A 26,846-nucleotide genomic window follows, 5' to 3' on the forward strand; every position below is an offset into this window, starting at 1 on the left:
ACAGAATTTAAATTTTATTTTTAATTGCGTAATAACTGTTCTTAATATCTCTGCATATGTCTAAGCGAAAGAAAGACTCTTCTATATATTTATCATCGTTTAGATAACGTGTCTGTAGTTCAAATATCTATAAACCATTCTCCTTTGCAATGTCATTTCAAATTATTTTACCGTTTCCAAAAAAATTCTAAGTTTAAGACGCTAACTGGAGTTCAGTTTTGACAACATTTTCAGTGCAGTTATAGGCTGAGACTCTTTGTGTCGCTGTCTACCAATAAGGAGGTGAAATGCAGCTAGTGATCCACCACCCATCCCCCCATTATCCGGGAAAGGAAGCAAAATAATGGCGGTGTGTGTGCGAACGCAGCGAACCAACTGTTCAACTGATCGTACTTTTTCAACTTCTTTCCCGCAATGAGGGTATTGGCTTGGATTTGCTGGAGGATGATGTCAACTAAAATCATTTCTCAGATATTTACAATCTATCACACAGAAGGAATAGCACAAAGGAACATGTTCTGCATGCACGGAAAGTCGGTGATATCATCCATCTTTCTGCTTTGTGTGTGGAACCTGGTTTCCGGACAGATTCGCTACTCTATTCCAGAAGAGCTGGAACTCGGTGCCTTCGTCGGAGAACTCGGAAAAGATTTGGGTTTGAGTATAAAAGACCTGCAGAGTCGTAAATTTAGAATTGTTTCCTCCGCTTCCAAACAATATTTGGATGTGAATAGCATAAATGGAATCTTATTTGTGTGTGCGAGAATTGACAGAGAACAGTTATGTGGACAGAGCAATAACTGCGCATTGCTCATGGAAGCCGTGATTGAAAATCCTGTGGAACAGTACCGAGTGGAGGTTGAAATTCTGGATGTGAACGATAATTCCCCGATTTTTCAGAAAAGTGAAATACGTTTGAAAATATCAGAATCTGCGATACCAGGAGCACGTTTTCTGTTAGAGGGCGCGAACGATCTGGATGGAAGAAATAATTCTATTCGTACGTACCAGCTCACTAAAAATGACCATTTTACATTAGATGTACAAAGTCTTGGGAAGTGGAAGTTACCCGAATTAGTGCTACAGAGCAACCTCGATCGGGAAAAACAATCAGTATACAATTTATTACTGACTGCTATTGACGGCGGTGCTCCAGAAAGGTCAGGTACTGCTCGAATAACAATTGATATTTTGGATGTTAATGATAATGTACCAGTTTTTGAAAAGTCGATGTATAGTGTTAGTCTAATGGAGAACGTGCTGCTAAATTCTTTGGTGATTAAGCTTAACGCGACTGATTTAGACGAAGGTACAAATGGCGAAGTCATTTATTCTTTCAGCAGTTACAATGAGCCAAGAATAACTGAAATATTTACGATTGAACCCGAGTCTGGGGAGATCCGTACAAAAGAAATGCTGGACTTTGAAGAAGCTGATGTTTATCAGATTCATGTAGAAGCGAGAGACAGAAGTGTGCAGTCATTATCTACACATTGCAGTGTGCGGGTGGAGATCGCAGACGTCAATGACAACACTCCTGAGTTAACAATTAATTCTGGGGCTGAAACAATCAGTGAGGATGTTCCGACGGGAACTTTAATCGCTTTGATTGGTGTAACTGACCGAGATTCCAATAAAAATGGATATATCGATTGTTCTATTTCACCCACCTTACCCTTTGACCTGGAATCTTCCTTTACTAATTCTTACAGACTCGTCACAAACGCAAAACTGGATAGAGAAACCGCTCCTCAACATAAAATAACAGTAACTTGCAAAGACCGTGGGATCCCACCGTTATCGACCATCCAGACAATTGTGGTAAATATCTCAGATATAAATGATAATACGCCACGCTTTACGCAGCCGTCTTACACGGCCTATGTGGCGGAAAACAATGAACCTGGCAGTTACATCGGATCAGTGACAGCTCTGGATCTTGACACTGATCGAAATTCACAGCTGTTTTACACAATTCTGGAGAACCAGATTGAATCAGTCCCCGTATCATCCTATCTCTACATTAACTCAAACAATGGAAGCATCTATTCAATACGACCATTTGATTACGAGCAATTTAAACGTTTTCAGTTTCACGTTCGAGCTCAGGATTCCGGCGTACCATCACTTTCAAGCGACGTTACAGTGAAGGTGATAGTCTTGGATCAAAATGACAATCCACCTGTCATACTATCAAGTCCAACCGAAGGCAATACCAGTTTGCGTGTCCCGCGATCTGCAGATCCTGGATATTTGATAACAAAGGTCATTGCTTTTGACGCAGACTCTGGTAAGAATGGAAAACTTTCTTATGAAATTCTACAGTCCAGTGATCCGGGTCTCTTTGCAATTTCATATAGTTCAGGGGAAGTAAGAAATGTCAGGCGATTTAAAGATAGCGACGCAACGGCTCAGAGACTGGTTGTCCAGGTGAAAGATAACGGTTATCCCGCACTCTCTACCACCACCACCTTTATGTTGACAATAGTTGAGGAACAGTCGGAGGGTCTGGTGGACGTCAATGAAGCGAGTGACCATTTGGAAGACACGCAGAGATTGTCCTTTTATATAATAATTACTTTGGGAGCAATATCTTTTATTCTTTTAATCGTCATAATTGTCCTTGTTGTGGCTATTTGCCCAGTGGGCACCAATCCTGCTTCTAGACGTGCCTGCACCACCAAGTGTTGCAGCAGAAGAGATTTGGAATATGACAATTCGACAGTTAACATGCGTATTGTGCCGGATTCCCACTTCCTTCCCAGTTTCCTTGAGATTCAGGGAAATGGATCTCTTTCCGGAACACACTCCTATAAAATTTGTTCCACGAAGGAGCCAATGGAATTACTTTTCACACCATTCAGTCAGCAAATGCATGGAACCATTGAAAAGTGCTCTAAATATGTGCCAGCAGAAAATACAAAAGCGAGGAACAGTCGGTCGGATGGGGTAAGTGTAACAGAATTGTCAGAAAAATTCAGTGGTGTAGCAAAACGCTACCCAAAATTCCAAGCATATAATAACTTTTATTTGCGGTTGAATTCCTTTTGTATTTGTTTCAGATATTGATAATTTATATTTAAGTCGATCTTACGATAATATTACTTCTCAATTTCTCAAACGTATTTATTGCACCTCATCTAACCGAGCAATAGAACTTATAAGTAACACACACACAACGCTGGAAGAACTCAGCAGGCTTGGCAGCATCTATGGAAGAGAGTAAACTGTCGACGTTCGGGACGAGGCCCTTATACAAGACCGGCCCTGAATAAGGGTGTCGGCCCGAAATGTCGACTGTTTAACCTTTTCCATAGATACTGTCTGGCCTGCTGTCTTCCTCTAGCATTTTGTGTGGGTTGCTTTGGAAATCCAACATCAACTGATTTTCTTATATTTGTGAATATAACATAATCAACGTTCAGTGAAAGCCTTGTAGCTGCACGGTACATGTCCTCCCATGTTTCGAAGTATAATTCACATCAGTTTAGTTTTACTTCTAATCTGACTTAAAATACTCTATTCCGACTTCTCCAATTCCTATCAAAATAATTTATTCTCTGAAATCAGATAACCAAAACTATTGTAATCCTCAATCTCTGATCTAAGTCGTATTCTGCAAACTTATAGTATTGCTCCAGCTGCAGCACCATCTGGGATCATGCAATGCTGCTGAAATGCTGGCATCAGCACGACATTGCGGGAAATTATTTCAGACTGTGTTGCTGACAAAAAAAAACTCCTGTAGGTTGTCACCCAACCTACACTCAGTTGTTAATAATCTGTTATCCACATGCGTGGCAAGTATCACTTACACATGAATAATCGGCTCACCAAATGCAGATTCATTTTAGCACTTAACAAAGACCTCCGGAAAAAAATTACAGAAATTAATTAGCACGAAGATGAAGTGAACCTAATTTTAGGAGTTATATCTCGTTCAAGTAAAATATTTTTGGAGGTTCGTATACAAATATTCCTACCACAAGACATCACTTTGAGAGTTTCTCACGACAATGCTAACCATCCATAACTGCTTAATAAAAGGCAGTCCTTTAATGAAAAAGGCCATTTGATGAATGTTCAATAGTTAACACTGTTATCACAACGTGATGTTCACTTTTACACAGAAATGCTGGATCAGCCAAACAAATAACTTTATGACATAATTTTAAAGTTACGTCAGAGACAGGATATGCCGTTGAGAGTGATTCACCTATTTACAAGCAGTCTTACTAGGATCAACGAGATAAAAATAAATCAGCGAAATTGGGATAATCTGTACTTCAGTAGTTCAGGTTTATCATCGCTCAGATATGTCATTTTTTTGCGCAGTAGTAAAGTGCAATACATGATGTATAAGTATATATAGCGAAATGTGCCTAAGATATTTGCCCAGTACTGTAGGAGCGGAATTAGACTATTCCGACCATGGAATCTGCTCCGTATTCCATCATGGCTGCCTCAAATTCGGTCTGTGGTCAGGGACAACAGGGTGTCACTGCAAGTGAGGCGGGTAATGGATTCAAGAGATAATAGTGGACGAGCCTCAGCGCTTGAGCTAATCCGACAGGTCTGCGATTTTTTTCTCCCTGTGTAGATGGGAATGGGGCGCTGTAGGAAGGATGAGTAACCTGACTGTGGCACCGTAGTTCAAAGAACCATTCAATGGGGGTGGGGGAGAGAGAAGAGAAATACAGTATAGTCAGGGGAATAGAGTTCTCTGTCGTGAGGATAGAGCGTCCTGACGGCTGTGTTGCCTGTCTGGGGCCCAGGTTCGGGGCATCTTACTTGACCTGCAGAGGAATCTGCAGTAAGAGGGGAAAGATCCACTTATCGTGATCTACGTGGGTACTAACGACATAGGTAGAACGAGGGAAGAGGTTCTGCTGAGGGAATTTGAGCAGCTAGGGACTAAATTAAAAAGCAGAACCAAATAGGTGATAATCTTTGGATTTCCGCCTGAGCCACGTACAAATTGGCATAGGGTCAAGAAGATTAGAGATTTAAACCTGTGGCTCAAGGATTGATGTAGGAAAGGTTTATTGGAATGACAAAAAAAAGAAAATCTGCAAGAGTTTCGACCCGAAATGTCGACTGTCCTTTTGTCCTATAGATACTGCCTGTCCTGCTGAGTTCCTCCAGCATTTTGTGTGAACTGTTCCAATGGAACGGGCACCGCCTGAACCGTGATGGGTCATGGATACTAGTGAATCACAGTGGGGCTGTGGATAAAGCTTGAAACTAAATAGTGTGGTGGTGGTGGGTTCAACAGACTGCAGAAGTATGTATAAAGTAAAAGAGGAAAGTGTGGATAAAGATAAATTAAAAACAAAAATAAGAGAGAAAAGTAAGAGTGGAGTGAAGAAAAGTCAAGTACAAAATAGAAAAAGAATCCAAGATTTTAAGAGCACAATGAGTATAAAAGCACTTTTTCTAAATGTCCGTAGTATTCGAAACAAAGTCAGTGAACTTGTGGCACAAGTCAGTAAAACGAGGTAGATTTAGTAGCTATTACAGAAACGTGGTTACAGGGTGGAGAGGATTGAGAATTAAATATCCAAGGATATCAGGTAGTACTGGAAGATAGGGAGGAAGGTAAAGGACGTGGGGTAGCGTTATTAATTAAAGATGAGATCAGGGCGACAGCGAGAGACGATATAAGATCTAAGGAGCAGAAGGTTGAATCCGTCTGGGTAGAGATTAGGAATAGTAAAGTGAAAAAAAAATCACTGGTGAGAGCTGTCTGTTGGTCACCGTATAATAACATTACAATGGTACAGGCAATAAACAAAGAAATATCCGAGGCATGTAAGAACAGAACAGCAGTTATCGTAGGGGACTCTAATTTGCACGTAGATTGAGCGAATCATGTTGGTCAAGGCAGTCTTGAGTAGGACGTCATGGAATGCGTCCTTAATAACTTTCTTGAACAGCATGTGACTGAACCTACATCTTATCTTAGATCTGGTTCTTGGGAATGAGACAGGTAAAATTAGTGATCTTGTAATTAGAGATCCTCTTAGAAAGAGTGATCACAGTATGATTGAGTTTCCCATATAAATGGAGCGTGCAATAGTTGGCCAGTGTAGACTGGGAACAGAAGCTATATGGTGGGACAGTTGAGAAACAGTGGAAGACATTCAAAGAGATTTTTTTGCGGTACTCCACAGAAATATATTCCAATTAAAAGCAATGACAGTAAGAGTTGGGAAAGCCAGCCTTGGATAACTAAGGAAATAAAAGAAAGCATCAAATTAAATGCTCGTGTGTACAAAGTCGCCAGGAGTAGTGTGAAATTGGAAGATTGGGAAATCTTTAAAAAGCAACAATGAAACACTAAGCGAGCAATAAAGAAAGGGAACATAGATTATGATAATAAACTAGCACAAAATATGAACACGGATACTATTTTTTTTATAATTATATAAAGCAGAACATGTTGGTCCCTTGGCGGATGAGAAGGGGGAATTGATATTGGGTAATGAGGAAATGGCCGAGCTTTGAATGACTATTTTCTTTCGGTCTTCACGGTGGCGGACACGTCTAACATGCCAAAGATAGAAGTTACGGTGCGATGGGAGGTGCGGAACTCAATACAATAGCTATTACTAAAGAGGTAGTTTTGAGCAAACTTGTGGGCTTGATGATAGATAAGTCCCCAGATCCTGATGGACTGCATCCCAGAATATTGAAAGAAATGGAGAAAGTTTTAGTGGAAGCTTCGGTGATAATTTACCAAAATTCTCTAGACTCTGGGTAATCCCGGCAGATTGGAAGACGGCATATGTCACGCCACAGTTCAAAAAAGGGATATAGGCAAAAAAAGTAACTATAGGCCTGCAGTTGAGAAGATGCTTGAAGCTATCATTAAAGAAGAAATAGTTAAGAATCTGGAAAGAAATGGATCTACCAGGCCTACGCGATGTGAATTCAGCAAAGCCAGGTCCTGTTTGCGAAATTTGCTGGGGTTGTTTGAGGCAGGGGTTGGTGCTGGGCCCGCAACTATTCACGATATACATTAATGACTTGGAAGATGGGACTGGGTATAGTGTAACTTCTTTGCAGGTGACACTATATTGAGTGGAAAAGCAAATTGTGCAGAAGATAAGAAGAGTCTGCAGAGAGCTATAGATAGGTTGTGAGTGGGCACGGGTCTGGCAGATGCAGTACAGCGAGATCATCCACTTTGGAAGGAAAATCGAAGATCCAATTATTATTTAAATAGTAAAAAATGCTGTGGTGCAGAGGAACTTGGGATTACTTGTGTATGAATCACAAAAGGTGGTTGCAGGTGCAGCAGGCTATCAAGAAGACAAATGTGTTGGCGTCATTACTATAGGAATTGAATTTGAGCAGGGAAGTAATGCTGTAACTGTACAGAGTATTAGTGAGGCTTCACCTGCATTACTGCGTGAAGTTCTTGTCTCATTACCTGGCGAAGGATATACTGGCTTTGGAGTTCGAGCAGAGGAGGTTCACCAGGTTGATTCCAGAGATGAGGGGGTAGACTATGAGAAGAGATGGAGTCGCCTGGGACTGTACTCGCTAGAATTCGGAATAATGAGAGGAGATCTTATAGAAACATATGCAATTATGAAAGGGACAGATAAGACAGAGGCAGGAAAGTTGTTTCCACTGGTAGGTGGGACGAGAACGAGGGAACATGGCCGAAAGATTCGGGGGAGTAGATTTTGGACGGAGAGAAGGAACTGCTTTTCCCGGAGAGTGATGATTCTGTGGCATTCTCTGTTCAATAAAGCAATGGAGGCTACCTCGGTAAATATAGTTAAGACAACGTTGGATAGATTTTTGCATAGCAGAGGAATTAATGTTATAAGGAAAAGGCAGGTAGGTGAAATCCAATTTTCCTCTCAGCCCCAAAACTCAAACTACTAAATAGAGTATAAAACATAGAAAATCGAACAGCATAGGTCCTTTGGCACATCATGTTGTGCCGATCGTTTAAACATAGGACCATAAGATATAGGAGCAGAATTAATCCATTTGGCCCATCGTGTCCGCTCAACCATTTCATCAAGGCTGATGCAATTTCTTTTCAGCACCAACTTCCTACCTTCTTCCCATATTCCTTCATGCCATGACCAATCAAGAATCTATAAACCTCTGCATTTAAATATGGACAAATATTTGGCATCCACAGCTCCCTGCAGCAAACGATTCCACAGATTCACCACCGTCTGTCTGAAGAAATTTCTCCTTATTTCCGTTCTAAAAGGACGCCCCTCAATTCTGAAGTTGTGTCCTCTGGTCTTAGACTCTCCCGCTATAGGAAAAATTCTCTTCACATCCACTCTATCAAGGCCTTTCATCAATTGATAGGTTTAAAAACAGTTACCTCTCATTCATGGCAGATGCAATTTAATGTGGATAAATGTGAAGTTATCCACTTTGGTGGCAAAAATAGGAAAACAGATTATTATCTGAATGGTGGCCGATTAGGAAAAGGGGAAGTGCAACGAGACCTAGGTGTCATTATACACCAGTCATTGAAAGTGGGCATGCAGGTACTGCAGGCGGTGAAAAAGGCGAATGGTATGCTGGCATTTATAGCGAGAGGATTCGAGTACAGGAGCAGGGAGGTACTACTGCAGTTGTACAAGGCCTTGGTGAGACCACACCTCGAGTATTGTGTGCAGTTTTGGTCCCCTAATCTGAGGAAAGACATCCTTGCCATAGAGGGAGTACAAAGAAGGTTCACCAGATTGATTCCTGGGATGGCAGGACTTTCATATGAAGAAAGACTGGATGAACTGGGCTTGTACTCGTTGGAATTTAGAAGATTGAGGGGGGATCTGATTGAAACGTATAAGATCCTAAAGGGATTGGACAGACTAGATGCAGGAAGATTATTCCCGATGTTGGGGACGTCCAGTACGATTGGCCACAGTTTGAGGATAGAGGGGAAGCCTTTTAGGACTGAGATTAGGAAAAACTTCTTCACACAGAGAGTGGTGAATCTGTGGAATTCTCTGCCACAGGAAACCGTTGAGGCCAGTTCATTGGCTATATTTAAGAGGGAGTTAGATATGGCCCTTGCGGCTACGGGGGTCGGGGGTATGGAGGGAAGGCTGGGGCGGGGTTCTGAGTTGGATGATCAGCCACCATCATAATAAATGGTGGTGCAGGCTCGAAGGGCCGAATGGCCTACTCCTGCACCTATTTTCTATGTTTCTATGTTTCTTCTGAGTTATAGTGAATACAGGCCCACAGCTACCTGACGTTCTTCATATTACAAGCTGGGAATATTTTTGTGAACCTCCTTTGAACTCCCTCCAGTCACAACATACCCTTTCTCAGATAAGTGGCCCAGACCTTCACACAATACTCCAAGTGAGAATTCACCAGTGCTTTATAAAGTTTCAGAATTATATCCCTGCTTTTGTATTCTAGTCCTCTTGAAATGAATTCTAAAATTCCATTTTCCTTCCTTAGCACAGACTCAACCTGCAAACTAATCTTTGGAGAGAATCTTGCACAAGGACTCACAAGTCATTTTTCAGCTCCGTGGTTTTTTTTTGTATTTTTCTTTCCATTCAGAAAATATTCAACCCTTTATTTCTTCTGCAAAGTGCATGATCATACGCTTCCCGGCACTGTATTCCATTTGTCCTTTCTTTGCCCATGTTTCTAACCTGCAGCCTCTCTTCTTCCTGAAAACTACCTGCATATCCACCTATCTTCATATTGTATGCAAACTTTGCAACAAAGTATTCAATTCCATTATCCAAATCATTAATATATAACTTAATAATAATCTGTGCTAACACAGACTTCTGTGAAGAAAACAGGAATCGCCAGAAACCAATCAAAAAAGGATCTATTTATTCCCAATCTTTGCTTCCTCCCAATCAGCCACTGTTTTATCCATGCTAGAATCTTTCCAGTAATGCAATGGGCTGTTATCATGTTAAATAGCATCATGTGCGACACCTCTGCAAAGGTCTTCTGAAAATCCAAATACACAACATCCACTACACTTACTTGTCCATTCTACTTGTCATTACTCAGTGAATTACAGCAGATATCCTAGGCAAGATGTCCCCTTTAGCAAACGTTGCTGACATTGGCCTATTTTATCATGTGTCACCTATTACTTTGAAACCACATCGTTAGTAATAGACTCCAAAATCTTTCCAACCACTGGTCAAGCGCAACGGCCTATAATTTCCTTTCTTCTTTCTCCCTCCTGTCTTAAAGGGTGGAGTCACATTTGCAATTTTCCAGTCCTCTGGAGCCATTTCAGAATCTAGTAATTATTCAATGATCATTACCTAGCGTCCACAATCTCTTCAGCTACCTCTTTCAGAACTCAGTAGTGCAGTCTGTCTAGTCTAGGTGTTCTGTCGTCAGCCTTGTTAGTGTCCCCTTCCAATCAATTTTGTCCAGCTCCAATCACAAGCCTCTATAATTCTCTTTATTCCACATCTGATCTTGGCGTCTCGTCTCAAACTGCACGGTGATTCTTCCATATTATTATCGGGGAGAGGAGGGTGGAGGGAACGTCGACTCAGACCATGAGAGGCCTGCATCGGGCATTTTCATGCCTTACAAGGCACAGATTGGAAGTCTGTGTGGGGCGCCACTCCTCGCACAGAGCAATGTGTGGTTAAGTGCCTTGCTCAAGGACACAAACACGCTGCCACAGCTGAGGCTCGAACTAGCGACCTTCAGATCACTAGACGAACGCCTTATCCACTTGGCCACGTGCCCAACACAAATATTATTCTCAATGCCTCTTAAGTGTTCATTTAGCTTTAGTTCCCTAATCAAATCGGCGTGGTTACATTACACCCAATCCAGAATTACCATTCCATTAGTCGGTTCAACCATAAGCTGTTCTATAAAGCCTTCTTGTAGGCATTCTACAAATTACCCCTCTTGGGATCCAGCACCAACCTGATTTTTTCAATCTCTTTGCATCTTGAAATTCCACATGATTATCACAACATTGCACTTTTTACACGCCTTTTCTATGCCCGTTGTAATTTATAGCTCAGATATTGTCTAGTATTGATGGGTCTATCACGCATCAAGGTCCTTTTATCCTTTCAGTTTCTAAACTCTCCCCACAAGAGTACACTTGGACCCTCCACAGATTATGGAAGAAGAGATGCTTGCTGTCCTGAAGGAAATTAGGGTGAATAAATCCCCTGTGGGAGGGGAGTGCACAAATTGTAGGAGCCCCTGCAAAGGTATTTATAACATGCTTTGCCACGGATGAGGTGCAGAAGATTGGAGGAGAGCTAATACTGTGTATTGTTTTAAAGAATAACACAGAAAATTATAGGCCGGCGAGCCAAACATCAGTAGTGGAAAGGTTATTGGAAGGTATTCCAAGGAACCGGATATATAATTATTTGGATAGACAGGGACTGATTAGATATATTCAGCATGGTTTTGTGCGTGGTGAATCATGTTCAACCAATTTTTGGAGTTTTTCCAGGAAGGCACCTGGGAAGTTGATGAAAGCAGAGCAGTTAATACTGTCTGCATGGACTTTAGTAAAGCCTTTGACAAGCTTCCACGTGGGAGGTTAGTCATAATTATTCAGTCGCTTGATATTCAAGATGAAGTATTAAAGTAAATTAGATCGTGAATTCACGAAGTAGCCAGAGAATGGCTGTACATGGTTGACCCTTCGACTGTAAGCCTGTGACTAGTAGTGTAGCACTCTGTTCCGTGTTATGCCCGTTGTTGCTTGTCATCCATATCAATGACCTGGATGACGATAGTGTCGTAAATTCTGTTGTCATCAAGTTTGGAGGAGCAGTGGACAGCGAAGAAGGCTATCAATGCTTGCAGCGATACCTGGACCATCTGGGGGAAAACGACACATAGAATTTAATGCAAAGAAGTGTGAGGTGTTGCACTTCCGGAGGACCAACAGTGGTACATAGGTCTTACATGTTAAGTGAAGGGCAAGGGTCCCCAACCTTTTTTGCACCGCGGACCGGTTTAATATTCACAATATTCTTGCGGACCGGCCGACCGCGGGGAACGGGGGGTATTCAAGTGGGGTTAAACTCACCTCAGCATGTATTTTACAGTTAGGGTTGCCAACTTTCTCACTCCCAAATAGGGGACAAAAGTAGCAGTCAAATACGGGACATGGCGAGTACATGGCGTTTAACTGCGACGAAGGTACTCTCATGACCATAGAGAAAGATACCATTAAGAAAGTCTTTGACTACAAGTACCTCGGGTCAAGAATGATGAGTTCGGAGAAGGACATAAAGATACTGAAGGCGCTGGCGTGGAGGGCTATGAATGACATGAAGGAAATCTAGAAGTCGAACCTGACCAGAGGGCTTAAAAAGAGGATTTTCATAGGAGTCGTAGAGTCCACTCGCACGTACGTATGCGAGACGTGGACACTCACCAAGACGATACGAAAGTCTCTAGATGGTTGCTATACACGAATCCTCCGGATGGCTCTTGATGTGAGTTAGCAACAACACATGACGAATGTTGAGCTCTATAACAACCTAACGATGCTCTCCACTAAAATCGAAGCGAGAAGACTGCAACTAGCGGGGCACTGTCTACGCCACCCCGAGCTACCTGCCAGCCTAGTCATTATATGGGAGCCCAAGCATGGGAGGATGAACCCTGGGCGCCCTCCCAAGACTATGGTCAACACGCTCCTAGAAGTCAGCGGTGCGGCTAATGTAGATGAACCGAACACACTGATGAGGGCGAGGGAGAAGTGGAGAGTCCGTCATCCTGCCCTATGCCGGCCCCCTAGGCCTGAGTCGACGTAATAGTAGTAATGTGTTTACCCCTAGAAAGACTACCATAACCATGAAGCCTTGCGCGGGCACCTGTGTGCGGATGCGTGACGTGCGCATATGTGACGTGCGCATGCGAGTACGTGCCGATTTCCCCCCTCCAAAATCGGTTTTGGCTTAATCTTCTCGATTACACTGTACATACATTATTTCTACTTTATATCGGCTGTGTATTTATCATATAATTCCTGCTTTTGATATATGTTAGTGTTATTTTAGGTTTTATGTGTTATTTGGTATGATTTGGTAGGTTATTTTTGGGTCTGGGAACGCTCAAAAATTTTTCCCATATAAATTAATGGTAATTGCTTCTTCGCGTTACGCCATTTCGACACGAATGGTTTCATAAGAATGCTTTACCTTAGCGGGGGAAATACCAGGCAAGGGCGGTCCCGTATGGGACAAACCAATTCAGCCCTATATACGGTATATCCCAGCAAATCCCGGCAAAAACCCTATCTTCAAGTTCAACAGTGCGTGACAGGGAATGAAGAAATGTGCAGCTGACTCATATCGTTTCCTCGCGGCCCGGTGGTTGGGGACCGCTGGCGTAGGGTACCGAGGAGTACGGAAGAAAAGGGGGATTTGCAAATACAGATCCTTAATTCTTTGAAAGGAGCGGCACAGGAAGAGAAGGTCCTAATGAAACTCGAAATGAACGCATATATACAGATCAATACGTGTCCAATAGCGCACGCCCAATGTCGTGTTTCTAAGACATAAAATAGTCCCATATTATACAGTAGGCTATATGGTACACTCCTCCCCTTTTATTTTAAAAGTGTATCAACTGTTTTTTTTTTAAGTTAACAGGGGCACTACGCTAAACAAATACTGTATGTGTACCCCTAATATACAAACGCCCACCAGCTGTTTAATTAGTAACTTAATAATATGAAATTATAACAAAGTATAACGAGGCGAGACGAGGCTGCAGGCAGGAGACTTGAGGCGAGGCGAGGCTGCAGACAGGAGACTTGCGGCGAGGCGAGGCTGCAGACAGGAGACAGGAAACTTGAGGCGAGGCGAGGCTGGAGAGCGGAGACAGGAGACTTGAGGCGAGGCGAGGCTGGAGGCTGGAGACAGGAGACTTGAGGCGAGGCGAGCCTGGAGACAGGAGACTTGAGGCGAGGCGAGCCTGGAGACAGGAGACTTGGCTCCTCCGGGGCAGGGCGCGGTTCACCTGGGCAGGGTGCGGATCTCCTGGGCAGGGCGCGGATCTCCTGGGCAGGGCGCGGATCTCCTGGGCAGGGCGCAGTTCACCACCCAACAGAGGCAAGGGACAGGAAGGGGCAGAACCACCCCAGGTAACGGCGAGACGGCCTGGCTTACCTGGGCGGAGGCAAGGGACAGGAGGGGACAGAACCAACCCCAGGTAATGGCGAGACGGCCTGGCTTACCTGGACAGAGGCAAGGGACAGGAAGGGAGCTAAGAACAGGGTGACTCCAGCACAAAACTGCAGGCAAGGCGAGGCGAGGGTTTCCAGCAAGACAAGGTAAGGGTTTCAGGAGAGGAAACAGAAGGCAGACAAGGGATACAAGGAATAAGGACAAGAACAATCCAGCAACCACACCCTGATCTCCGGAGGTATTTATACAGCCAGCCCCAATTAGCATCAGCTGCCTCAATTAGCTCAACAAGGACAGAAACAGGGTAGAAAGGAAAACCTGGAGCAAGGGTCGATGGACCGGATCGTGAACCGGAATACGGACTTTACGGACCGGACTATGACAGCAAGGTGTTGTTGAGTTTTTCACCTGAGCATCCAGGACTTGATCCACATGATGTCTCCATACATTGTCTCCCACCTGTACTCTACACATCAGTGTCCCGTCTATGGCGGAAATTATACCCGGCTGCCACTTTTCAGTCCGGCAAGAACTGGCTGTCCCACATTGAAGCTTCGCATTGACTTAACATTCAAAAGTTTGAAGTGTCTGTTCTCTACATCACGCCGTACATTTGGTTTGAGAAGATCCATGCAGGACGTCAGGTGGCTCTTCAGAAACATCATCGCTGGAGTCTGGTTAGTGGTTGCATGTACTGCATTGCGAAAGGCTAGTAGGACGCTGTCTATCTTGTGTTGTAGTGGTCGATTTTCGCTGTCCCTTGCCTTAAGGGCATTCTTGAAAGTCTGTACAAATCTTTCTGCCAAGCCATTTGTGGGTGGATGGTAAGGGGCCGATGTAAAGTGCTTCATTCCATTGTACTTCACAAAACTTTTGAATTCTTCAGAGACAAATTGTCGTGCATTGTCTGTGCAGATTTACTCTGGTATGCCATTCCTGGCGAACATGGTCCTCAGCATTGTAAAGGTCTTTTTAGATGTCTTTGACTTCATTTTGATGACCTCTGGCCATTTGAAATGTGCATCAACGGCGATTAAAAAGATAAGAGTCCATGATTGGTCCAGCAAAGTCAATGTGCACTCGCTGCCATGGTGAGGAGAGCCACTCCCACGGATGGAGAGGGGCTTGTGGTGGTGTGTTCTGGATCTTTTGACATCCAGAGCAGTTCTTGGTCACGTTCTCAATTTGTTTATCGATTCCTGGCCACCACACATAGGCACGGGCAAGACCTTTCATCTTCACGGTACCCAGGTGTCCCTCGTGCAGTTCCTCCAGCACTCTGCTGCGTAACTTGGGAGGAATCACAACTCGTGAGCCACACATCAGTGTTCCCCGACACAATGACAACTGCTCTTTCCTCGCTGACAGAGCTAAAAACAGCGTTTTTCCCCGCGCTGGCCACCCCTTTACCGTGATGTCATACACTTTTGACAAGGTAGAGTCATTGTGTGTTGCCCTTTCAATGAGGCTGTTTGTTACTGGTAATTTTTCAACTATTGCTGTGTGAATGATCCATGCTGAATCCATTTGCGTAGTTACCTCGGAAGTGGGCAGTGGTAAACGTGACAACCATCTGCGTTGCCGTGCTGCTTGGTCCCCTTGTGTTCGATGTCGTATCTGTGACCTCCTAAGAAGAGGGACCATCGCTGTAGCCTTTGTGCCGTCATCGCTGGAACGCCTTTCCTTGGGTTGAAGATTGACATGAGAGACTGATGGTCAGTCAACAGAGTAAACTTTTGGCCATACAGGTAGAGACTGAATTTCTTGACTCCCCACACGAGGCTTAGGGCCTCTCTGTCAATCTGCGCGTAGTTGCGTTCAGCAGAAGTTAGCGTTCTTGAGGCAAAGGCTATTGGTCTTTCGGAGCCAAATGGAAACTTGTGCGATAACACAGCTCCTATCCCATGGGGCGAGGATAGGTAAGAAGTGGTCAAAGTTCGCGAGCATCCCGTCTGAAGTTATGAGTCTTTTAGTTTCTTGAAACGTTTTCTCACAGCTCTCAGTCCACTTCCATTGTGTCCCTACCTGTAGTAATGCATTTAGTGGGTGTAGGACCGTGGATAGGTTAGGCAAGAACTTGTGGTAGTAGCTCACTAGGCCAAGATATGCTCTCAGCTGAGACACATTTTCAGGTGGTGGTGCCTTAAGCAACGCTTGTGTCTTGTCTTGAGACATGTGTAAGCCATCCTTGTTGATCACATGCCCACAGTATGAAATTTCCTTTTTGAAAAACTCACATTTCTGTCAATTAGCTCTGAGCCCATATTCTCGTAACCTGGTGAGCACTTGTTTTAGGTTATAAAGATGTTCGTCGTCATCTTTGCCGGTGACAATGATGTCATCCAGGTAACACTGAGTCCCTGGAATGCCCTTCAGAACCTGGTCCATTGTCCTTTGCCAGTTTGCAGGAACTGATGCTATCCCAAACACCAACCTGTTGTACTGATGAAGTCCTTTGTGTGTATTTATTGTCAGGTATTTCTTGGATGATTCCTCGATTCCATTTGAAGGTAAGCCTAGGTCAAATTATTTTTTGTGAAATGTTCCCCTCCTGACAGGGAAGCAAATATGTCCTCAATACGAGGTAGAGAATACTGTACGGTGCGGAGAACTGGGTTAACAGTCACTTTAAAGTCACCACATATGCGCACCTTGCTTGGTTTTCCTGGTTTTGTGCTGGAGGTTTTCTTCATCACTGGAACAATAGGCGCAGCCCATTCACTCCAATCCACCTTTGGCAGGACAACAGTATGCTCCAGATATTTCAGCTCTGCCTCTAACGTAGGACGGATTGCATATGGCACTGGTCTGGCTTTGTGAAATTTTGGACATGCATTTTCCTCAATTTCAATCTTTGCTTTCATGCCCCGAAGTGTTCCTATTCCTTTCATGAACATTTCCTCAGAGTCAGCAATTATTTGTAACAGTCTCTTAGATGCAACCTTGCTGCCCTCCTTTGCTGACACATTTAGTGCTTTGATGGTGTGCCAATCCAACTGAATTTTCCAGAGCCATTCACGTCCCAGCAACGGTGGTCCTCCATTTTTCAGTACAAAGAGGTTCAGTTGCTGTGTTTTACCTCGGTGGGTCACTGTCGCTTTAATTTTGCCTTCGAGACGCACTTTCTGTCCTGTGTAAGTCTTTAGCAGTAGTTTAGTTCATTTCAGAGGTATGTACCAAAACAGTCATTTGTACTTGCGTACAGAGATCACTGTTAATGCTGAGCCTGTGTCCAACTCCGTTTTCAGTCTCACGCCTGCCACTTGTGGAGTGATCCATATTACTCTTCGATCATCTGTCTCTTCCACGCTGTGAAGTGGCAGACAAGATAATTCACTTTTGTCAGAGTCATTTTCATCAGAAATGCTTTCTTTAATTTTGTGTACATTGTTGTATTTTCCTTTCTGGGGTTTCTTGTTTCTCTGTATTTTGCCCTTTTCCTGATGTTTACTAGCTTTGCATACCCTGCCAGTGTGGCCCTGTTTGCCACAGTTTTGGCATTCTTTATCTTTAAACCAACAACCATCAGGGTCATATGATCTGTTCCAGCAACGGTAACATTACTTTCTTTAATTTCTGCTCAGTGACATTTTATTCGTAGCATATTCCAAAAATTTTTGTTGTATCTCTGAAGCACCGCGTGCGATTATTTCTAATGATATTGAGATGTTTAGCGCTTTCTCTAATGTAAGGCCTTTTTCACACAGGAGCTTCTTCTGTGTGGTTTCACAGTACATGCCACAGACTAACCTATCCTCAAAGCATCTGACAGACCAGCTCCAAATTGACAATGTTCTGATAATTTGCGCAATTCAGCACAATATTCAGAAATGCTTTCATCTTTGCTCTGATTCCGTTTATGGAATTTTAAACTTTCAGCAATGACCAGCGATTGGGGTTTAAATGCTGTTGTAGAGTGTCTACTATTGGCTTGAACGTTTTGTCAGCTGGCTTTTCAGGGGTTAACAAGCTCCGTAGCAGGCCGTATGTTTTCGCGCCCATTACAAGGACGCTGGCCTTTTCTTCATTAACATCGTCAGCATCACAATATAACTCTATTCCGATACGATGCAGGTTCATTAACCTCATCGCAAATTTGTTGTGCATGTTACACAACAAACTATAAATAAAAACGCTAAAGACTAGAACTAAGTTAACCGGGCTTTTTACTTACGGAACCCGAACTGAACACACATATATACAGATCAAACAACACACACAAAATGCTGGTGGAACCCAGCAGGCCAGACCGACTTCATCAAGACTGACGGGTCTAGGCCCGAAACGTCGACCTGCACTTCTTCCTAAAGATGCTGCCTGGCCTACTGATTTCCACCAGCATCTTGTGGGTGTTGTTTGAATTTCCAGCATCTGCAGATTTTCGCGTGTTTGCGTTATATACAGATCAATACGCGCCTAACAGAGCATGCTCAATAACGTGTTACGACGAAATAAAATAGGCCCATATTATACCGTAGGCTATATGGTACAATGTCCATTCTGACAATACGATGCTAGTTCCATTAACCAACACTGGACAGTAGCCTTCGAGGCCATGCTGAGTTAAAGAGCTTGGCTAGATATTCTTTTAACAATATGATGTGAACAACTGAGTCCACTTCTTCGTCGAGTACTGTGATTCCAGATTCACTTACCCTCTGGGTGAAAGCACAAAATTCCTCAGAATCCTTGTAACCCACATTCCTCACGTTGACCTACGCTGTCTGGATTTAGCTATTTCTGTTATCGGGAAATTTCTCCCTATTCTTCCTTCTATACCTCGAAGAATTATCTACTTCTATCAGATCATCTCTTAGTCTCTTTCCTCTAAGGAATGCAACACTATTGTATCCAGAGTCTCATAATACCAGGAATACTTCACACCATGCAACATTCTGGAAAATATTCCAGTCCCTCCAATGCAACCTTGTTCTTTCCAATAGGATGACAACCAGAACTGCGCACAATATTGCAGGTATGACCTGCAGATTTTGATATGGGTTCATATTTCTTCTCCGTACCTTCTAATCTGAAGGCAAGAACATCGATTTCCCTAAATTCTGGTAGATTCTTCCCCTTCTCCTCTCTCTCCTTCTCTATTTCCATTCCGGCACCCCACTTAACCATTGTCTTCTACACACATGCCCATCTTCTCCCTCTGGCATTCTCCTTTTTACCTTTCTCCTTTGCTCCACTTTCCTCTCCTATTAGATTCCTTCATCAGCAGTCCTTTTTCTCTTCCATCTATCACACTACAAATTCTCAATTCATCCACTGTCCCTCGCCTACCCATCTTTCCCCTCACCTGGTTTCAACTCTTACCTGCCGGCTTGTATTCCTTGCCCTTGCACACGTTCTTATTCTAGCTTCTCCTTCACCATTCCTTCCCAGTTCTGACGAAGGATCTTGGCTTGAAACTTCGTCTCCATAGATGCTGTTTGACCTGCTGAGTTCCTCCAAAGTTTTGCGCGTGTTGCTATTGATTTTTTTTACAAGTTGCACAATGACTTTGATTTTCTAATATTGTATGGCACACCTAATGAAAACAAGCATATTATGTGACTTTATCACTACCCTATCTGCATGTGCTGCCGCTTTTATGAATCTCTGGATATACACTGTTATAGTTGGGATCCATTACTTCGTTTCCCGTGATTGATATCTGCAGAATCACTCTTTACAATAGAAAACTTGTAATTTAGCTACTCCCTCTTTTGCATATCGCGGTAAAATCCAGCTCTACGTGATCTTTGCCTTATTTGCTGGTTGCCCTTCTTTCCCTAGTTATTATTTTACCGTGTACAAAACAAGATAATATGCAACTGCCCAGGACACAATCTTACGAAACAATAAAACATTAAAACTGTCACAGTGTCGTAAGTAGTCCCAATAGATCAAACACGAAAGCGTTAAAGAGTTTTTTTGTTGCCCAGTTGAGGGAAAAGAACTCTAACTTGCACTTTCAGCTATTTTTCTGATATTCTAATACTTAGTGGTAACGGCAAATATACTTTCCTTTGAAGTTCAGTCCGTGTTATGGTTTCCCAAAATCACAACCTAGGTCGAGACATCTCCTTAACTATGCTTTTTAAGAAGGATTTTATGAAATCGACTTGAATATACCATTTCGAAAAATGCCAATTGTACAATAAATTGGAACAGTGATGCACTTTAGCTAAAGACAATAGAGGCAACATTTTACATCCAAGTCTTGTCAGGGTCATCAATTGCATCTGGTGGTCCAGGTACGACCTCCTCTATATCGCTGATTGCCGTCATAGATTGGGGGACCGCTTCGTCGACCTCCTCCATTCCGTCCGCCACAACAGCTTCCAACCTGACAGCAATAATATCTATTTTTATAACTCCTCTTACCATTCTCTCTTTTTCTATCCTAGCTCCCTACTATCCTTCCCTTTTCCTCACATGTTTTGCGCCTTCCTCTGGTACCCGTCCTATTTCCGTTTTTCCAGTGTCCACCTTTGTCTCTTACCAGATTACTTCTTCCGCAAAACACAAAAAAACTACTGGAGGAACTATTAAACTTTTCAATGATTTTTTCGATGATTTTAAGTTCCCTGGCCCCCACCGCTTTATTTTCACCATGGATGTCCAGTCCTAATATACTTCCATTCCCCATCAGGAAGGTCTCAAAGCTCTACGCTTCTTTTTGGATTCCAGACCTAACCAGTTCCCCTCTACCACCACTCTGCTCCGTCTAGCGGAATTAGTCGTTACTCTTAATAATTTCTCCCATGGCTCCTCCCACTTCAAACTAAAGGTGTAGCTATGGGCACCCGTATGGGTCCTAGCTATGCCTGCCTTTTTGTTGGCTTTGTGGAACAATCTATGTTCTGTGCCTATTCTGGTATCTGTCCCCCACTTTTCCTTCGCTACATCGACGACTGTATTGGAGCTGCTTCCTGCACGCATGCTGAGCTCGTTGACTTTATTAACTTTGCCTCCAACTTTCACCCTGCCCTCAAGTTTACCTGTTCCATTTCCGACACCTCCCTCCCCTTCCTAGATCTTTCTGTCTCTGTCTCTGGAGACAGCTTATCCACTGATGTCTACTATAAGCCTACTGACTCTCACAGCTATCTGGACTATTCCTCTTCTCACCCTGTTTCTTGCAAAAATGCCATCATCTTCTCGCAATTCCTCCGTCTCAGCCTTATCTGCTCTCAGGATGAGGCTTTTCATTCCAGGACGAGGGAGGTGTCTTCCTTTTTTAAAGAAAGGGGCTTCCCTTCCTCCACTATCAACTCTGCTCTCAAACGCATCTCCCCCATTTCACGTACATCTGCTCTCACTCCATCCTCCCGCCACCCCACTAGGAATAGGGTTCCCCTGGTCCTCATCTACCACCCCACCAGCCTCCGGGTGCAACATTTTGTTCTCCGTAACTTCCGCCACCTCCAACGGGATACCACCACTAAGCACATCTTTCCCTCACCCCCCCCCCCCTCTGCTTTCCGCAGGGATCGCTCCCTACGCGACTCCCTTGTCCATTCGTCCCCCGTACCCCCATCCCTCCCCACCGATCTCCCTCCTGGCACTTATCCTTGTAAGGGGAACAAGTGCTACACATGCCCTTACACTTCCTCCCTTACCACCATTCAGGGCCTCAGACAGTCCTTCCAGGTGAGACGACACTTCACCTGTGAGTCGGCTGGGTTGATATACTGCGTCCGGTGCTCTCGATGTGGCCTTCTATATATTGACGAGACCCGACGCAGACTGGGAGACCGCTTTGCTGAACACCTACGCACTGTCCGCCAGAGAAAGCAGGATCTCCCAATGGCCACACATTTTAATTCCACATCCCATTCCCATTCTGACATGTCTATCCACGGCCTCCTCTACTGTAAAGATGAAGCCACACTCAGGGTGGAGGAACAACACCTTATATTCCGTCTGGGTAGCCTCCAACCTGATGACATGAACATCGACTTCTCTAACTTCCGCTAATGCTCCACCTCCCCCTCGTACCCCATCCGTTATTTATTTTTATACACACATCCTTTCTTTCACTCTCCTTTTTCTGCCTCTGTCCCTCTGAATATACCCGATGCCCATCCTCTGGGTTCCCCCTCCTCCCCTTTGTCTTTCTCCCCGGGCGTCCTGTCCCATGATCCTCTCATATCCCCTTTGCCAATCACCTGTCCAGCTCTTGGCTCATTCCTCCCCCTCCTGTCTTCTCCTATCATTTTGGATCTCCCCCTCCACTTTCAAATCTCTTACTAACTCTTCCTTCAGTTCGTCTTGACGAAGGGTCTCGGCCTGAAACGTCGACTGTACCTCTTCCTAGAGATGCTGCCTGGCCTGCTGCGTTCACCAGCAACTTTGATGTGTGTTGCTTGAATTTCCAGCATCTGCAGAATTCCTGTTGTTTACTGGAGGAACTCAGCAGGCCAGACATGCCTGTGGAAAAGAGTAAGTAGTTGACGTTTCGGGCCGAGACCCTGCTTCAGGACTTCAGCACGGTTAAGGTGTACCAGCCCGATACATCCACTGTTTAGTTTTTTGCATACATGCTGTGTTGCTTTGGATGTCCAGCTTCTGCAAATTTTCTCGTGTTTGAGATTCCTTCTTTAGCCCTTTACTTTTACAACCTATCAGCTCCAAACTTCTCACGTCAGTTCCCTTTCCACACAAAACCACTTCCCCCCTCACTTGGTTTCTCAAATCATCTGCCTTCCCTTCCCCTCAACTTCATACTTTGTCATCTTCTCCCTTCCTTTCCTGTCCCGATGAAAGGTCTCTGCCCGAAACGTTGACTGTTTATTCCTCTCCATTGATGCTTCCCGACCTGCTGAGTTCCTCCAGCTGTTTTTTTGTGTATTTTGCCGTTTGGATAGATAACATTTGCTCCTACGCTTTATTCTGCAAAAAAAATGTCATTTGTTATCTTCTGTTAGCTCTGCTGCGCGCAGGTTGCATCGCTGACAATGTTCTGACAAATGCAATGTTCAATGTATGTCTGATGGACAACAAAATACTGACTGAGATCACGTCTTGCATGCCTCCGAAGTATGCAGTTTACCTTTGAGAAAAACAGTTATGATTTATAAATGCATTCGAAAGCCCGGCACTTTCCTTTATTCTTTGTAATAACTGACTGCAATACTAGTGTTGCTCGTTTGTTATGATTTATGCAGTGATTACTTTGGAAGATAGGGTTCTTGGTCCACAGTTGCCAGAGCCTAATTCTTGCAAGCTAAAATGAAACAGCAAGTGAACCACTGTACTTTGGGAGATATTAGTTATTCCTGCATCTAAGGTTAGCCACTCCTTCGCTTTTCCACTGCTATTCAAATGTAATACGGATTGGTACGCCAATGGATGGATTCATACGCTGGATGGAGAACTTTTACACGATCAACAAAAGTTTAATTGTAACAAAATTTGATTGTAAATTTACAATAATGATAATATTGAAAGAGGATATATAATTAAAGTTAATGTTGCTGTTCGAATTCTTTTTATTTCCAAAAGTAGCCTCTCATCAAATTAAAGAATCGATGTTTTATTGTATGAAAAAAGGTATCGTGTTATCTGATCATATAGACCTGTTCATAAAGGCCATGCTCAGTTTGGCTATGCTTTTATTCTTTTTTCATTGAATATGTTGATATCAAGAGAATATTGCAGCTGCTCTGGTTTAAAATTAGGGATCATCAAAGATTCGCCAATGCGAGCTCAAAAGTGATTTTTATCTTATCAACAATTGCTGTAGTCGATATAAGATTGTGATTAATCAAATTAACTTTCATTCACTCATTTTTGAAACAGACTTCATTAATCACACGAACTTTTTGTACACGGCACACATTCTTTTTCAATAGCCAAAAACTGAGACCCTGGAAAACTAGAGGCTAGCTTTATCCTAAAATCAGTGTAGTTATAGGTAAGGACTCTTTGTGTCGCTGTCTACCAATAAGGGAGAGAAATTTATCTAGAGATCCACCACCCATCCTCCAACAACGAGGGATGAAACCAGGCAGCTTATTGACGGATATTTATCTCTTGAGAAGGTTTTGTTTTTTTTTATTTCATTTTCATCCTCTGTCCTGCATGATAATGACTTAACCGAGGTGGAATAATTAATATCTGAATACACACAAAACCGGGAGAGTCGAATATAACGTCCCCATGGAAGAAATGGCACGGATATTCGCAGTGTTCCTGTTGAGAGAGAAAGCTGTACCGTCCATCTTGATGCTTTGTGCATGGAAGCTGGTTTCCGGACAGATTCGTTACTCCATCCCAGAAGAATTGAAACACGGCACAGTGGTGGGTGAAATCGCAAAAGATTTGGGATTATTTCTGGAGGAATTGTCAACCCGTAAATTCAGGATCATTTCACAGGTACCGTCACAAGTTTTGAATATAAACCCCCAGAATGGAGTTTTGTTTGTGAATAAAAGGATAGATAGGGAGCTGATCTGCGGCAAGAGTCTTAACTGTATATTGCCTTTGGAACTGGAAATTGAAAATCCAGTGGAACGTTATCGGGCAGAGGTCGAAATTCTGGATGTAAATGATAATTATCCCAATTTCGGTGACATAGAAGTCCGTTTGGAGATTTCAGAGTTGATAATGCCTGGGACACGTTTCATTTTAAAGGCCGCACAAGACCCTGACATTGGAACTAATTCGGTTCAGACGTACCAAATCACACCAAATGAGCATTTTGTTTTAGATGTGCAGACTCTTGGGAAGTGGAAAATACCTGAATTGGTGGTGAAACAGTCACTCGACCGTGAAAAGCAGTCTATGCACCGTTTAATCCTCACCGCCATTGACGGTGCGATACCTGGGAGGTCGGGCACTTGTCAAATAATTATCACCGTTTCTGACACAAATGATAATGCGCCTACGTTTCACAAGCATTTGGACTCTGTTAATTTAATGGAAGATGTTCCTTTGGGTACTTTGGTGATTAAAGTCAATGCTACGGATTTGGACGAAGGATCGAATAGTGACATTGTCTATTCACTGGACAGCTACAATGAAGAAAGAATACTTGAAATGTTTAGTATTAACCCAAAATCTGGAGAGATCAGATTAAAGGGAAAATTAGATTTTGAAGAAACGAATATGCATGAAATTCACGTAGAAGCTAAGGACATGGGGGCACAGTCATTATCTGCATACTGTATTGTTCGGGTGCATGTCGAGGATGTTAATGATAATGCACCGGAAGTGATTCTAAAATCAACTTCAAGTACAGTCAGTGAGGGCACGCCTGTTGGAACTCAAATTGCATTGGTTACTGTTACAGATCGAGATTCCAAAAGAAATGGGTTTACTGATTGTCAGGTCTCACCAGCTGCCCCTTTCGATTTGAAGCGTTCTCGTGCAAATTCATATGAACTCGTTGTAAGTGATAAGCTTGACCGTGAAAAGGCTCCCGAATACGCATTGGTTGTGGCCTGTAAAGATGAGGGAACACCTCCTCTATCTACTAATAGAACAATGATCGTTTATATTTCGGATATAAATGATAACGCTCCCAAATTCTTTCAGCCTTCTCATGCCATCTACGTGAGTGAAAATAATTCACCTGGCAATTCTATTGGTTCAGTGACAGCATTCGATCCAGATGCGGAACAAAATTCTAAGATTTCTTACAGAATCCTGGAGGGTAGCGTGCAGGGCGAGCCGGTGTCTTCCTACGTTTCAATCAGCTCCGACAACGGCATCATATACTCGCAGAGGTCATTTGACTACGAGCAGCTGAAGAGTTTTAAAATCCCACTGCAAGCTCGGGATGCAGGGTCTCCCTCGCTTTACGGTAATGTTACTGTAAATGTGATCATTCTTGATCAGAATGACAACCCTCCTGTGATATCACACAGCTTCACCAATCACAACAAGACAACCATGCCTCGATCTGCTCAACCGGGATTTCTGGTAACCAGAGTGGTCGCTTCAGATGCTGATTCTGGGCAAAATGCACGGATTTCCTATGAACTTTTACACGCTACTGGCCCAAATCTTTTTACAATATCACATAGTTCAGGAGAAATAAGAACCATTCGCCGATTTACAGACGGAGACGCCACCACACAAAAGTTGATCATCACGGTAAAGGACAATGGGCATCCAGCTCTCACGGCCACCAGCACGATTAATATCTCCGTAACTGAACAAGCCGAGCAACTTAGGCCAGAGTTCGGTGATATTACTGGCGATTTACAAGATAGTTCTGACTTGGCATTATACATAATAATTTCTCTGGGAGCGGTAACATTCTTACTTCTTGTTATTATCATAGCCTTAATTATTGCTATCTGCCCAGTAGACAAACATCCACATCGCACTTCAAGTTGTTATACTGCAAATTGTTGTTGTACAAGTGAACTGGATTCCAAAGTCGGTGCGCACAAATCGCACGTCAATTTGCAGTTTTTGCCAGACACCAAATTAATTACTAACGTTGAAATTCGGGGAAATGGATCTCTTTCAGATACGTATCGTCAGAAATTTCGATCGGCACCAGAGGCAGGAACAATGGAAGTAATATATTTTTCTCCAGCTAGCCCAACAACTTGTAGATCTCTAGGTAGGAATGTTGGAGCCTATACATCAAAGGCAAATACGAGCCTGCAGAACAACTGGACCTGCACAGGTGAAGTGAGTATTACACGTTTCAGTTTAATCCTCTTCCTTACTTAA

The 26,846-nt window shown here is 43.3% G+C and overlaps 1 protein-coding gene across 1 annotated transcript; it reads left to right on the forward strand.

Moving 5' to 3' along the window:
* Positions 1-337: 337 nt before the first annotated feature.
* On the forward strand, positions 338-26,846 carry LOC140201012 (uncharacterized). The gene is made up of 4 exons (XM_072264648.1): positions 338-2,949; positions 16,458-16,508; positions 19,106-19,137; positions 24,299-26,846. The coding sequence occupies exons 1-4, from the start codon at positions 415-417 to the stop codon at positions 26,844-26,846; spliced, it is 5,166 nt and encodes a 1,721-aa protein (XP_072120749.1). The 5' UTR covers positions 338-414.

Source organism: Mobula birostris, chromosome 7, assembly GCF_030028105.1.
Source record: "Mobula birostris isolate sMobBir1 chromosome 7, sMobBir1.hap1, whole genome shotgun sequence".
Lineage (NCBI taxonomy): Eukaryota > Metazoa > Chordata > Chondrichthyes > Myliobatiformes > Myliobatidae > Mobula > Mobula birostris.